At 37.9% G+C, this 14,796-nt stretch overlaps 2 protein-coding genes across 2 annotated transcripts in view; one reads left to right on the forward strand and one right to left on the reverse strand.

Moving 5' to 3' along the window:
* The window catches only part of LOC122654118 (lysine histidine transporter 2-like), an 84,890-nt gene that overhangs the window by 64,239 nt on the left and 5,855 nt on the right, over nucleotides 1-14,796 (reverse strand). The gene's annotated exons all lie outside the window — the stretch shown is intronic.
* On the forward strand, nucleotides 5,005-14,452 carry LOC122654117 (protein PLASTID TRANSCRIPTIONALLY ACTIVE 10). Its single transcript, XM_043848096.1, has 12 exons — nucleotides 5,005-5,800; nucleotides 5,972-6,031; nucleotides 6,155-6,184; nucleotides 6,711-6,784; nucleotides 7,440-7,521; nucleotides 9,517-9,590; nucleotides 9,748-9,814; nucleotides 10,851-10,943; nucleotides 11,916-12,092; nucleotides 12,206-12,256; nucleotides 12,911-13,062; nucleotides 13,903-14,452. Exons 1-12 carry the CDS (start codon nucleotides 5,036-5,038, stop codon nucleotides 14,372-14,374), a joined length of 2,097 nt encoding a protein of 698 aa, XP_043704031.1. The 5' UTR covers nucleotides 5,005-5,035; the 3' UTR covers nucleotides 14,375-14,452.

Genomic DNA, 14,796 nt, shown 5'->3' on the forward strand with positions numbered 1-14,796 from the left:
ATGAGATGGAAGAATGCTTGGAGCCTTGGATAATAAGTGAAGTGTGCGGCGGAATACGTAGATGCGTCACGTAATATATATTAGAACGTGCTAAGTATTCTTAGACGATATACATTAATCACTTATTTTAATGACTAATTGTACAGCCAATAGGATAATGACACGTGGTATAAAGACTAAATAATAATAATTGATAAAAAAGGGTATCAAATTGATATCCGGTTAATACCGAAGTGGATCCAACACTTTATACCTCAAACCATGGCCTCAATATAATAGATATTATTTCCCATTTAAAAAAAATGGAATTGGATCATTCAAATTGGTCGAGCCTGATCTTGATTCCTATCTATATGAAACGGTTAATTCTATTTTTTTTTTGATAGAAATATTGAGAAATTTTATTAAGATCAACGTGAATTACACATGGATAAAGTTGAACATAACTCCTAGATCCATGGATCAGAATTTTATGAAACGATCAATTCAAAAAAGGGTTTAGAGAGGGTTAGGCATTATTTCAAAATTTGGAATTAATCGTAATCGATCTTGATTCTAGAAATCTTTCTAAAGTGGTTGATTCTAGGGTTTTTGGGATCGGATCATTAGATTTTTAGATTTGGAGGACTGATCGAAATGACAGGTGCAACCCCCGATTCCAAATTTAAAATCCATGGCTGAGCCTGATTCCGGACCGATATTTGGAATCTGAGGCTGATCCCATTTTTTTTCAAAACGGTTCTACTTATAATTGAACCTTTTTTGCAGTTGGTGCAGCTCTAACCACACCACCTACCATTTATGAGGCTCAAGTTTTAGCTAATGGGCAGGTATGACTCACCCAAATTATGTGTTTTGTTTCCATCTATTGTAAGTTCTAACAAATATTAAAAAAAAAAGAAGAATAATGCATAAATACACATCTTTAATAATTTTGAACTACTTAATTTAGTTATGAAATAAAATTTGAGACATGACCAATACATGGAACCTACCCTTATACTATTGATTTGAGTTCATCCAATTGCAATACCACATGACAAATAAGTGTATATTACTTTTCCAAACCTCGTAAGATATCTATTCTGTTACGCGAACAAATGATGTGCCCATTTAATTGATGGATAGAGATGACATAGTCTAGATTAGCAACATATCAAAATTCAGATTCTAATTCAATCAAGGGGCTAGAGACTCCTGACTAGTCGCATGTCGCATGACCCTTTCACCAAAGTGGGGGCCAATGAAAGTGTGTACAAGGGTATCAACATGGATGAAGTTTTTTGTTTCATGGGCGATGCGGGGTGGGGCAATTGTTTTGTGTTATCCTGTGTCTAGGCGCAAGATGCACGTGGCCAAACAAAGTTCTTTTTTCCCTTCAATCAAATAACCTATGTGTAATGACAGGCATTCTATCTATGTCCATGCATGTGCATTGATTGCAATCAATTTTGTGTACTTCTTCAACTTTGAACAGGAATCCGCAATTTAGATGAAAAAAATTATGAAAATAAATGACTCAGATCTACCTTGTGACTTTTGAGTTTTGAAAGCATAACAAACAGTATTAACACTATTAAATACCCTTTGGGCAAGAGAACGCTAGTTAGTCGTGTAGTGATTACACTAGCACAAGGGCCAATAAGAACAAGTGCAGAAGCATTTAAGTGAATGAGATTTTTAGTTTAATGGGAGTTACAACAATAATTTTGCACGATCGTGTGTCTAACATAGGAACCACACCATTGTTTAGCGTTGTTTTTCTCATTCCGTAAATCTAATGTTCAAGCAGAAGACAACCTTATACTTGCAAATGTATACTTCTTCCTTGCATTATAAATACTGTGGGCCATAAAATACATATATTTATTGAAATTTGTCAGTATTTTATTCTGAAATACTTAATGCCAAATCATTCAGGAAAGCATTTGTTAGATTCTTTATTCTCCTGGTCATACTAAACTGATTACAATCACTTGTAATTTGAATATTTGAAGGGAGATGGTTTTTTTTTTTTTTGATAGAAAAGGAAGATGGTTATTTGGGCAAGGAAAAGAGAGAGTTGCTAGTGTACCTTCCCTTGATGGCACAGAGAACATTTTTCTTAAGACAGGATTCTTTGAGTAAATGGTATAGAGGAACACATCAACAAAGTACAACAAAATGGATTCGTATAAAAAGGGCAATAAGGTAATTTCATGAGAATATCCTCCCCGGCAGCTCAAAGAACCTTTTACATTTAATTTTTGTGCAAGTTAAATGGGCCCGATTTCTAGTGAATAGAGAATCTCCTCAATATGGGTATTCAATTGCTTTGATTAGTATATGGAAGGGTATTATTTTAGACATTGTACGATGTACGGATGTAGGATGACAGTTAATGATAATCAAGGAGTCCAATAACGAAGTCATATCACTAGTGATAAGAAGATTCTCTCTTCTCTACCGGTGAAGAAAACCTAATCCAACTTAAATAGAGATATTATTTTCAATAGATTTTTTTACCACCTAGGATCCAATCGTCCAAGATGATCTGACACCCGATGATTGGACTTTTGGACGGTGAGTCCATCTTTAAACTCTCTCTCTCTCTCTCTCTCTCTCTCTCTATTGTACATAGTACAAACGAATTCCATAATCCAATCCAAAGGTCAAATGTGGTGGTTTGAGATATTCACCCTGGGTGAAGGGAAATCCGTCCCCCTTTCTTAGAGATGGAAATGTAAGTTGTGACTTGATGACAATTTGATTTTGTAGCTATAGTGCACAAGCATGATAGATATATTGCAAGGAAAAGATAATTAGGGGTAGTTAATTACTTGTATGACCATGGTTCAAGGAATCAGAATTGAATTGGCTAAGTTTGTCAATCTAGATCACCAATGGGTGTCTAAGTTCAGGGCATAAAGCTTGCGAAAGAGAATGCTTTTTGGGCACATGTGGTACGCTGACCCTGCGCCCAAACACAAGGGTGCATAGAATGACCTTTGTATCCTCGAGAATTTCCACCTTTTCATGGGAGCATAATGATCATTATGCGTGCCCTTGTGTCTGGGCGCAGGGGCAACGCACTGCATGCGCCCATGTAATGTTTTTTTCCCCACATCACTCACACTTTTTATGGGTCTATGTTTTCTTGATTTATTATAACAAGTTGGGTAAATTTCATGGACACCCCCTATAACTATTCGAAAAGGCAAGTACACCCTAAATTTTGCAAAAATATCACAGACTACCCTTATTTTATATTTTTATTTCAACTTAATCCACTCCGTTAGGTCTCTGCAGTTAAGTGGCTGTTAACTCTTTTATAATGGCGAAATTACCCTTACCATAAGGTGAACTTCCTATTATACCCTTAAGGTTAAATCCCCAATATCCCAAATACAAACCGAGAGCGTTGCGGCGGTGAGCGTAGCACCGCCCCTAACCTCGCCCGCCCTCTCTAACCCTAACAATCCTATACCAAAAGCTTTTGAATTCAAGAACTACAAAAGATCGATTCGTTTCGAATCTTTATCACTTCTTTATCTTCTTCTCAATACCAAAGAACTACAAGGAATCGATTCAACAGAAGTAAAGGGGAACCGTAAAACAGTGAGTAAAGCCCGTAGATCGAGTTCTATAGTAGGTTGCGAGAGTTTCCACGGCTTCGGCAGCAATTCTTGAGTCAATTTCATCATCATTAAAGGTGTTGGTTCTCGACTTTTTGCGAGATTTCAACTTTGATCTGGTTTCAACCTTCTCGGTTTGCGAGAGGAGAGAGAGAGAGAGAGGAGAATAGAGAGGCAGATTGGTCTTTGATTAAGTGTGTATTGATTCACAGAACTTTGTGTTTTCTCTTCAATTGGGTGTTCATGATGCCTGAAGGAGGTTATTATAGTTCTAAGAAGACAGATGATACATGTGAAGATGTTTGTGGCGAGGTATTTCCTCTCTCCTTTCCTAGAAGGTTTTATTTATTTTTTTTTGGCGTTTAGGATGAACTCTCCTTTCCTCTTTCCTCTTCTTTTTTCTCCATCGATTTTTGGTAAGTCATTTAAAATTATTCTGTGCTTTTGGTTCATTTTACAGTCAAATGGAAAACAACTTCCTCTTTTATTCAATCTGTGTCCCTGGATGTGTACACTTTCCTGGTCGTCGTCATCATAATATGAACCCTAACTCTATTCACATAAGGGTTTAATTATCCGTTGTTTTGTTATCTATTTAAAACTGGGTGTAGATGTTTGAAGAGAGTGCATATTTGAAAAAATAGTTGCAGAGAACGAAACAAAGGAAAAAGGTGGAGGAGACTGGAGACGGTGGTGGCGGGGTTGCAGGGAAGCAAGAGAAGGAGGGCTGGACGGGGTGGCGGCGGTGGAAGAAACAATAGAAGGAGAAGAAGGGGAAATGGGTTTCACAGTTCGATTTGGGAAGATGATGGAATCTTTGTAATTTAAATAAAAATTACTAAGAGGGTAAAATCGACATTTTAATTTTGGGGGTAACCTTGCTTAACGTCAGGGGGAAGGTTGACATTTTGACAAAATTTAGGGTGTACTTACCTTTTCGAATAGTTATAGGGGGTGTCCGTGAAATTCGCCCTAACAAGTTTAACATTTTTATTTTAATAATGATTGGTGTTGGTGATATTTCATTTTCAACCTTTTTTTTTAGTGTATATAAGGACACAAAATGACAAAAATATAGGGACAACCAGGGTGAACCAAGATCAGCCCGACCCTAAAATGGTAAAAATTAGGGGTTAATAGGACCAATCAAGGCCAACCCAGCCTAATTAGCGTTGAGCTGGGTTGGGCTAAGACATCCCAGCCCCGGGCTCAACCCGACCTATAGTTGGGCTGGGGTTTTAAAAAACCCGGCCCACTGACACCTCTGTATATAGATAATGGTAAACATTCCAACGAACTCTATTCTATCCGGTCGACTTGTTTGCTCTGTTACATGCCTTTCTGTAATCTCCATGAGTCCATCTTTCTTCCCGCTCTCTCTCTCTCTCTCTCTGTAAGGCTTTAAGCTAAATTTAGAGCAAATGCAGACTCTTAGGACCACTCATGGTTTTCTCCTCTTCCCTTCTCAGAAACCCACCAAAACCCTAGTAAAGCCCTACAAGCTTGATAGCCCCAACTGTGCATTTGACCTCTCATGGCGCCTCCGATTCCTCACTGTAACCCGGCCGTTCCTCAGCAGCTTCACCGTCAAGTCATTCAGTTCCGACGAATTCCCTGTGGACGACACCTTCCTTGAGAACTATGGCCCCAAAGAGAAAGAAAGCGAAGACGAAGCTCGTCGACGTAACTGGATAGAACGAGGTTGGGCTCCTTGGGAGGAAATACTCTCTCCTGAAGCTGACTTCGCTCGTAAGAGCTTGAACGAAGGCGAAGAAGTGCCGCTTCAGTCCCCCGAAGCCATCGAAGCTTTCAAGATGTTGACTCCTAAGTACAGGAAGAAGTTAATGGAGGAGAGCGGCCTCACGGAAGATGAGTACCTGGCGAAGCAGTTCGAGATTAAGGGAGAGATTCCCGAACCCTTGCAGACCACTTGGGCTGGTCCCTTGGTTTTCCGACATGTACCGCCGAGGGATTGGCCTCCGAGGGGTTGGAAGGTTGATGAGAAGGAGCTTGAGTTCATTCGTGAAGCGCATAAGCTGCAGGCGGAGAGAGTTAATTTGGATGAATTGGAATCGCCGAGGAAGAATACCGATGACTTGTGTTTGGAGAGGTATAAGGTGTTCCTGAAGCAGTACAAGGAGTGGGTTGCAGCGAATAAGGACAGATTGGAAGAAGACTCTTACAAGGTCTGAATTTTAAGGAAGGAACTCGGCTCCTTATTTTGTTGCCTCATTTCTAGTTTGGATATTGTTAACTACCCTTCTTTGGGTCTAGAATCTAGACTCGTTTTATCAAGTTGAGAATTGACTTTTCCTTATTTGGAAGATTAATGCCCGAATGTTTATATATAAATACAGTTTGACCAAGACTACCACCCTGGTAGGAGGAAACGAGGGAAGGATTATAAAGAGGATATGGTATGGCTTACGAGGGATGTATTTCTTTTTTTCTTGAAAATTTGAAACATCCTTCAAGTGGATCTGTCGTTCTGGACCTCACAAAAACTGCCATTTTCTTACCAAATTTGGTTCTTTCTGCAGCTGGAGCTTCCATTCTTTTATCCAGGACAGGTAAGTCATTGAGTTACTCCTTTCGTGCAATGACATTTTAGTGTACTGATTGTGTTTGTGAATATTTGATTCGCAAATGTTTGTTTAAAACAGTTCATCCTATGCTACCTCAAAAATATGAATTACAAAAAAATTCTTATGTTGGAATGCTTCCCTCTGACAATATGTAGGAATTATATAGGAAAGAGTAATTTGTCCGCATAAGAGGCAAAGTCATGGTAGCCTTGGTAGCCATACCATATGCATGTTCCAACTTCATTGGATACAATATAAATCAATCCAATTCGATTTCTCCTAACCATACAATCTGTGGTGTATTAACCAAATCTTGGAGCCATTCCATTGATCAATTATTTTGAGGTCACTCATTAACAGTTTTGGATGGAAGCTGGCTATAGGCCCAATAATGGAGGTTGACCAACCAATATTTCCATAAAGATACCAATTATTAAATTCATTCGCTATCATATAATGCCGCTTGAGCTTCATATATGCCAACTAATGATTGGGAGAAATCTCCTTACAGATTTGTGCTGGAAAAGTGACCACTCTGCATCTTTATCAAGGAGCATTTGTTGATATTGGAGGTGTATATGATGGGTAACTCTTTGTCTTCTGTGCATACATGTAGTATTTTTCACCACTCTCTTGCCGCTATAAGAGTAAATGTAAAATCATTTATGATAAAGAAATAAATTGAATTTGTTCATTCTCTTGGAACTGACCATACTATGGTCCCTGAAGGAAAACTTGAGAGGTCTCCAGACTAAATAATATATCCAATCATGGAGTTATGCGTTGTAACCTTCATCAACTATATATTTCGTTTCCAAGTGGTTTCTTTTTCTTACATTGTTCAGATGGCCCTGCTAAATGCTCGCTTAGATGGTTTTAACCCAATTGAACACCTCCTCTCTATGTTGCCCCCTTATGTTTTGATCATCCCGATACTGTTTCTTTATGTAGTATCATCTTTTCTCTACAGGTACTCAGGTTATAGACATAGAGTAACCTATTTGGAGTAGATCTTTTTTCTTTAATTGAGTCACAGCAACGGTTAAGAAACCCTAAACCAGTGGACTATAGGTGGTTAAAATTATAAACTTGTGAGACCATGAAGTGAAAAACCATCTCCTCCCTGGAGCATTTCTGCCTCCCTTCTCCACCACCACATTTTCCTTTTGAGAGAAACCAACTTCTAGTAGTTGCCTCATGTTTTCATAATATTTATATATATGCCTGTTATGCTTATCAGGTGGGTACCAATAAAAGGCAATGATTGGTATTGGATCCGTCACCACATAAAAGTTGGTATGCATGTCATTGTTGAAATTCTGGTGAGTGGTAACATTTCATGTTCATATGACAATTTGAAGATTTATCATTTCCTTAATACCCTTCATTGGAACGCCACAACAGCACAACTAATTTGAAAAGAAATGATATGCCAGAAATTGACAATGCAATGCGTGAATCTTTCCCCCTTGCAACATTGTATGGATCCATCATAGCTTTATCTACCAATTATATCTATACTTTCAGTGACAATGTGATGGATGCGTTCATTCTTCATTTGGCCTTTTAAGGCAAGAGCGAAAGATTTCGTAAGAAGAGTAACATTTTCATGCCGAGGAAGTCTAATTGGAAAGATATTAGTTGGGAAAGAACTATTATCTAGGAGGATTCATCTGAAGGGAAATGAAACAGTATCTAAAACTGGGAGATTAAGAAACTAGTTTTTAGAGTTTGCTAGTTTTTAAAGACTAAAACTTATGCATTGTGGTAGATGTCTTAAGAAAAAGGGAGCCCATTATTTTCATTAATTCACATCCATGTTCTTGGTTCAATCATCTTCGATAGGGCTATTTGCAATAGTAATGTTTCTGGGTTGATGCCATAGATAAGCCAAGATCCATGTCGGCTTTTGCCAATGTTTTGCATAAAAAGACCCTTCACTGGAGCTGATTTAAGATGTCATAGAATTCTGTGTTCCACTTTTTTATAACATGTTGTCCAAGCATGTACATGCCTTCTTATCACACTACCTAGGCATGCAATTTCAAGGCAAGTAAGTGATAGGTAGATTAATTTTCCAACTAGTCTTTAATTTCTCTTAACACCAGTAGGGCCAACTCCACTGTCTGCCAAGTTGTGATTTAGCTTTATAAGAGTATTAGTTGAATCCCTATCCCTTCTAACAAATCAAACACCCATGCATTTGAGAGACAGAAATACCCTTAATTGAATTAATGAGTTGAACACCAAAAAGTACTGCAACTTCAGCATATGGGAATTTTTTCAATATATGCAAGGCTTTCTTTGACCTGCACATATTCTATTCACTGAGGGAGTTTTGAATTAAGGGATACTTTCAGTTAAACTATTTATAGGTTACTTTGTGGGCATGCATTCTAAAACAAAAATGTTGTAGTGGCTAGTCCTGGTATGCCACCAAGAGTGGAGAACTCGTACATGAAGTTCATCTTTGAAAGCAGGGCACGTATTTGATATTTTCCTAGAAGATTGATGTAGGAAGCATGTATATAGATCATGTGCAGAAATATCCATATACACAAGTATGTATAATTTTTGGTGCCAGCACATTGCTGCCTAGGCAACTGCCTATAACAGCAGGTGGCTATCTAGTTTCAGGTTGCTTAGGTCGGATTTGCCTTGTCATCTAGGCATCCTGGTTACTGACATTGGCAATGTTCCTTGCTGGTTTTACAATAGTTTCTTATATTATGCATTCTGTGCTTTTTAATAACGAAATATGGATGTAGTTAATTATTGAATAATTAGCTGAGTTTACCCTGTCGTTGGGCTGTGCCTTTTTCCTCTTAATATCCTTCATCTTTCTATTTATTTCCCAATCTTCCATTTGTCCTTTTTCTTTTGTCATTTCTCATATCTTTCCCCATCCCTCTTCTCCCATCTTTTCTTCACCTTTTTTTAGTATAACTGTTTTCTCTTTTTTGTTTTGTTTGGATCCATGTAGCCGACCCCATTAAGTTGCTGTTTAATTATTGCATAACTTTTATTAATACAAGAAGATCAGAGATGGGAACTATATTGCCCCTGCAAAGAATGTAGAAAGATTGGTCAAATTTGTCTGTCTCAGCTTCAACTTCCTTTGTAGATGATGTAATGTTAGAGTTGCTTCATGGTGAAAGTTGGCAAGTTATTATTATTTTTTTTGAAAATGTCCGTATATTATATATTTAATTTTATCCTCTCTCTCTTTCTCTGCCATGGGGTTGTTTTCTGGAATTTATGAGTTTTTTACTTTTTGTTTGTTATTGAGTGTATTAAATTTTTATTCTGTTTTGCAGGCGAAGCGAGATCCTTACCGGTTTCGTTTTCCTATTGAAATGCGTTTCGTCAATCCTAATATAGATCACCTTATGTATGTAATTTAATTCTTTGTGTTCTTCTCTAAATCCATCTAGATATTTTCAAAATTTTTTTTTTCTGTTGTTATTGCCATTTTTCTAAGCTTTTTTGCTTAGATGTGTGATGCTGTTTTCAGTTCTTAATTTCATGCATTTGGCCTGGCTTTCCAGCTTTAACAGATTTGAGTTTCCACCAATATTTCATCGCGATGAAGATACTAATCCTGATGAGCTGCGGGTATGTCTCTTTTCCTTTATAGGGAAGTGTCATGCATTTGATGCCTATTTTTTATTTCCAAATCTCATTCCTCGTGCTATATAATTTAAGCTTTGCATATAGTAGTACTTACATCATTATAAGATGGAACCGGAAGCATGCTTCAGCTCCTCTTCTGCATGAGCAGTGGTCTCCGATGAGTGTTGGTCCTAACATTCAGTGGACAACTCATAGAAGATCTCCTTGGTTCCAAACCAGCCTGATCTGATAATTACAACTATCATTTCAGACTTTATTTTTGCTGTGTTAGTGTTATTTTCTTGCTCTTGATGCAAGGCATCATATAAACTATAAAATGTGGTCCAGTAAGTTGCATATGCATAGTAGATGTGTTGGCAAATCAATAACATATAGGGTCACTTGGAGATCTTCCATGTCAAATCTGATGATAATCATTCCATCTGCATTTGTGTTTGTGTGTGTGCATGCGCATATATTGTGAACTTTGTGGGAGGTCTCCTGGTGATAAATATCGTAAGTCCTCACACTATCGCGTACGTATGCAGGATCACTATGTCTTGAGTCAACCAGGTTCTGTCTCATTTTTCTTAACAAATTTTGTGAATGTAATAAATTGAGTACGAAGAGTCTAATGGTTACTTCCTAGTTCACTAATTTCTTTAAGATTTTTGTGTTAGGGCTTGTATATGTAGGTATATCTTTCCTTTTACATGGTTACTCTGGGATTTTGAATCTAAAATATTCCATCCACATTAATTACATGCAGTTTTTGGGTATGTAGATTTTTCAATTTTCATAAATATGAATTTATATTTCTGCCTTTACATCCTATTCTGCTCAAGATTCAAATATCTGAATTTAAAACATTTCCTTTAAAAGACCCACCTTAAAGGCATAACATGAGCTCTTGATATTTGATGCCATGTTGTCGTAACTATCTGCTAACATCAACTTCATTTTTGTATACAAACTCATTTGATGCACATCCTTTCACTAATGTGAGCCTTTTTTGTTTTATCATGGCTTGTCTTTACAGCGGGATTGTGGAAGACCCCCAATTCCTATGAAAAGAAAACAAACCAAAATTGCGGAAGAGCCATTGTTGTCGAACCATCCTTATGTTGATAAGGTATTTTTCTTTTGTAATGAAAGGATTTCATTTTTCTGAATGTATTGATCCACCATTTTTGCACTTTCTGTGACTTACCGTATAAAAGCTTATAATATTCTATATATTTGAATTAAAATTGGAAGTAACCATTAAATATAATTGATGAGGTATATTTCTTGTAATATACAACAACAACAATAACTCAGCCTTATCCCAACTAAATGGGGCCGGCTACATGGATCCTTGCCCTCCAATCAGCTCTATTCAAGGTCATACTTGATACAAGGCCTAAGCTATGCATGTCTTTTCTCACCATTTTTCCTAAGGTTATTTTAGGTCTGCCCCTGGCTCTTTTAGTTCCTTCAATCTGAATTAAATCACTCCTCCGTACTAGAGCATCCAAAGGCCTCCATTGAACACGGCCATGCCCAGTATATTTCTTGTAATATACTGGCCAAAAAATATGATATCTTGTAATGGTGTCAAATAAGTTGGCAGATGCTTGTGTGGGTATATCCAACTGTGCCAAATTTGTATCTATTTCTGACATTGATAGAACATCTGTAATGACAATATTGGTATGTGTCCATGTAGGAATTATGTACTTTATTCCTTCACCCGCATGCATGTATATGGCATCAAAGGACTTGACCAACTCATTATCCTATTTGATGTTTTGAAATATCCACTTAAGTCTTTAACGTTTTCCTGAAATGTTAAGATCCATACACACACAGGCTCACATCCCTCCTTCCCTTTCTCTTGATGTTATAAGATCTACACTCACAGAGGCACACATCCCTCCCTCCCTTTCTCTTAATGTTTTCCATTGAAAAGCCTGGCTACTTTTAGCGAGTGAAATGAGGAATAGGTGCGTGCTCATCCCCTGCAGCTGTTAGTGGACTTGGATGATGAAAATGATGATCTAGAGGAGCAATTTAATTCAACTAGAACTGATCACCATGTCCTTTTATTCTGTTGGCCATTCAGTTGTGGCAGCTACATGTTGCTGAGCAAATGATTCTGGATGATGAGGAAGCTAACCCTTATAAATATAAAGATGGGAAGTTCACAGAATCAACTCTGGATTCTGAATTCAATGAAGAAGATAGCATTGAATATACCCAAGCTTATTACAAGAAGACTTTACTACCAAAAATGATTCTGGTGAGTGAAACTTCCCTTGTGATTTGCATTTCCCTGATTGTGGATAGATCTTAGGGCACACTTCTAATAAAGTTTTGGTTACCTTCCCCACTTCCCCTCTGTTACTTTTGCAGAAAACAAATGTTAAAGAACTTGATTTGGATGCTGCTCGTGCTGAGCGTGAAGTGAGTTGCTTATCTCAGTCATTTTTTTGGTCGTTTTCCTGAATTATTTTAATTTTATTCAGAAATATGGTTTCCTCACCTTATCAAATGAGGGTTACTTCATGCCAATCTATGATTGCATTCTGTCCCTATTTGTGCCTTAAACCAAGCTTTATCACACCATTCATGGTGCCATGTAGATCATCGGGGCCAAAAGTTGTAACCTGATGGAATGATGCAGACCTAGGAGGGAGAGATGAGGATAGGATTGTAGCAAATCCCTGCTATTCCTGATCCAATCCAGGCTGGAATTGGATCAGCTAATCCATTGGCTGGATCTAACTATCACTGTGGATCAATTTTATCCTACCAGGTGATTGGATGATCCACAGTATGATGCAATTTTGATTGGTTCCAGCTGATCCTGATCCACATCAAGTGACTTGGATAAGAATCCATTGATCCTTGAACCTTGGCGTCTCCAGTGATTAGGTTAAAACTAAGTTGATTCTACTCCCAAATTTCTGTTTCTTTATCCAAATGCGTGTTAAGTTCGGCTGTATCTACCTATTGCTTTTTGAAATTGAATAAGTGGATGCATGTAATATACATATTCTGACTGTGGGTAACTTTCCCCAGTATATTATTCCTTATCATTTTTTTTTATTGATGCAGTTGAATAACAAACTTAAGCGGGAAGCAAAAGAGAGAGGAGAAGAATATAAAGTAACCAAAATGAGACGGAATATTGAAATGGATGAGTATGATTTAATCCATTGGCGCCGTTCCTTAGAAGAAAGAGAAGCTCTCATCAGAGATATTAGTTGGTATGTTCATAATATGCTTATTTACCAGTTTATATACCAAGTGTCTTTCAGAATGCTTTTTTCTGTCACGAAACTTTGGCAGAAAATGCAGTGTGGATCTGTTGCTGTTTTTATTCTTATCTTTTGAATTGATTTTTAATTTAACGCGAGACAACTCTGCTGAAATTCATTTTACATTTGAATGAAAAGAAATCATTACTCCAGTGTGATTTAGCTATATAACCATGATACTGTAATGTTCGTCCCGGGTTGCAGGGAAAATTTCTGGAACCTGGTAATTCACTTTACTTTCCTTTGGTTCTGTAAAGTATTTGCAAACAGATAAAAATGTTTTTACCACTTAGGTGCTGAAATTGTCCAGCCATGTTGGATTTGTCAATAACCCGTTACTTTACTAGAGTGACTCAACCATCTGGCCTAAATGCTGTACAACTTGGGATGGGGTTATAATGTGTGCATTAGTCCTAGTGCTGCAGCTGCCGAAGGGCCCGTCGTCGTTTCCATCCAAATTTTCAAGTTTTCAACTGTTTGAAACTGTTGGGTATATGACCCTCTGCATTGCATACTAAATTTTGTTGGTTGAGAAGTACTAGCTGAGTCAAGGCTTAGGACTTCGTATAATTGGTTTATCCAGTAGACCAGCTTTTAAAAACAGAGCAAAGTGGAGAGACAAACTTTTGGGTATATGACCCTTTGCATTACTGCTCTGGATTTTTTTTTTGCCTGTTAACTTCTGTTAGATTCGCTAGTGTTTCCTTCTAACTCATGTACCACCTAAGTTTTAGGATTTTATATAAAGCTGTTTTCTGCTTCTCTTTCTGACACCCTGTGTCTTAGCAGCCGTCAAGCTCTTGGGCTCCCATTAGAGGAGCCAGGAAGATATGTAGATGACAGTTATTTTGGGACAGATCGTTATGACCCTTCAAGCGCTCTATATCGTTTTGACTACTGGGGAGAACCCAAGAACTCGGAGAAGAGCAAGCAAGAGCGGCTAACTGATGCTCACAACAAATCTATTATAGGTAAGGGCACTGTGTGGTATGAGATGTCCTATGAAGATGCCATAAAGCAGCAGAAGCACGGGGAACATTCTAAGGGGTTAAAGGAGAAAGAGGCTGACAAACAAGAAACAAAGGAAGACCAAAATAGTGTTGATGATGATGATGATTGTAATGATGAGGATGAGGATGAGGATGAAGATGACTTTCTTTACAGCATTCTTGCGGAGTCTAGTGAGGATTCATCAGAACAACCTCTTGTTAATGGCACTGAATCGTCTAGATTGTCAGATGAAGGGATGTTTGAGAATTAGCAGCTTGTGTGTGTGAAATCACAAAAGCTGGGGAATCAACATCTCTTTTGGGGTTCCATATTAGAAACAATGTTATGTTAGCTCTGATATACATAGATTGAACGGCGAAACAAAATTCATGTAATGTAATTGACCACATTTAATTGGGAGAGGGAGAAATACGGTGCTAGAACCGGGGGCATTTGGCTATTGATGCCAGTAGAGACAGGAGAACCATGCTGATTTAATACTGAAGTGGCATAGACCATTTTCCTTTCGTCTCTTCAATTCCCTCACCCCCCCCCCCCCCCCTCCCTCCAATCTCACCCTTTTTCTTGGCGGTTCTGGTAATGCCGAGTTCCTATTGTACTGAAATTGAAGTAGGAAAATACGTACTCAAAAAGGGTGAAAAAAGAGATGATGATAAGCGACTAAACTAAAGG

Source organism: Telopea speciosissima, chromosome 3 (genome assembly GCF_018873765.1).
Source record: "Telopea speciosissima isolate NSW1024214 ecotype Mountain lineage chromosome 3, Tspe_v1, whole genome shotgun sequence".
Lineage (NCBI taxonomy): Eukaryota > Viridiplantae > Streptophyta > Magnoliopsida > Proteales > Proteaceae > Telopea > Telopea speciosissima.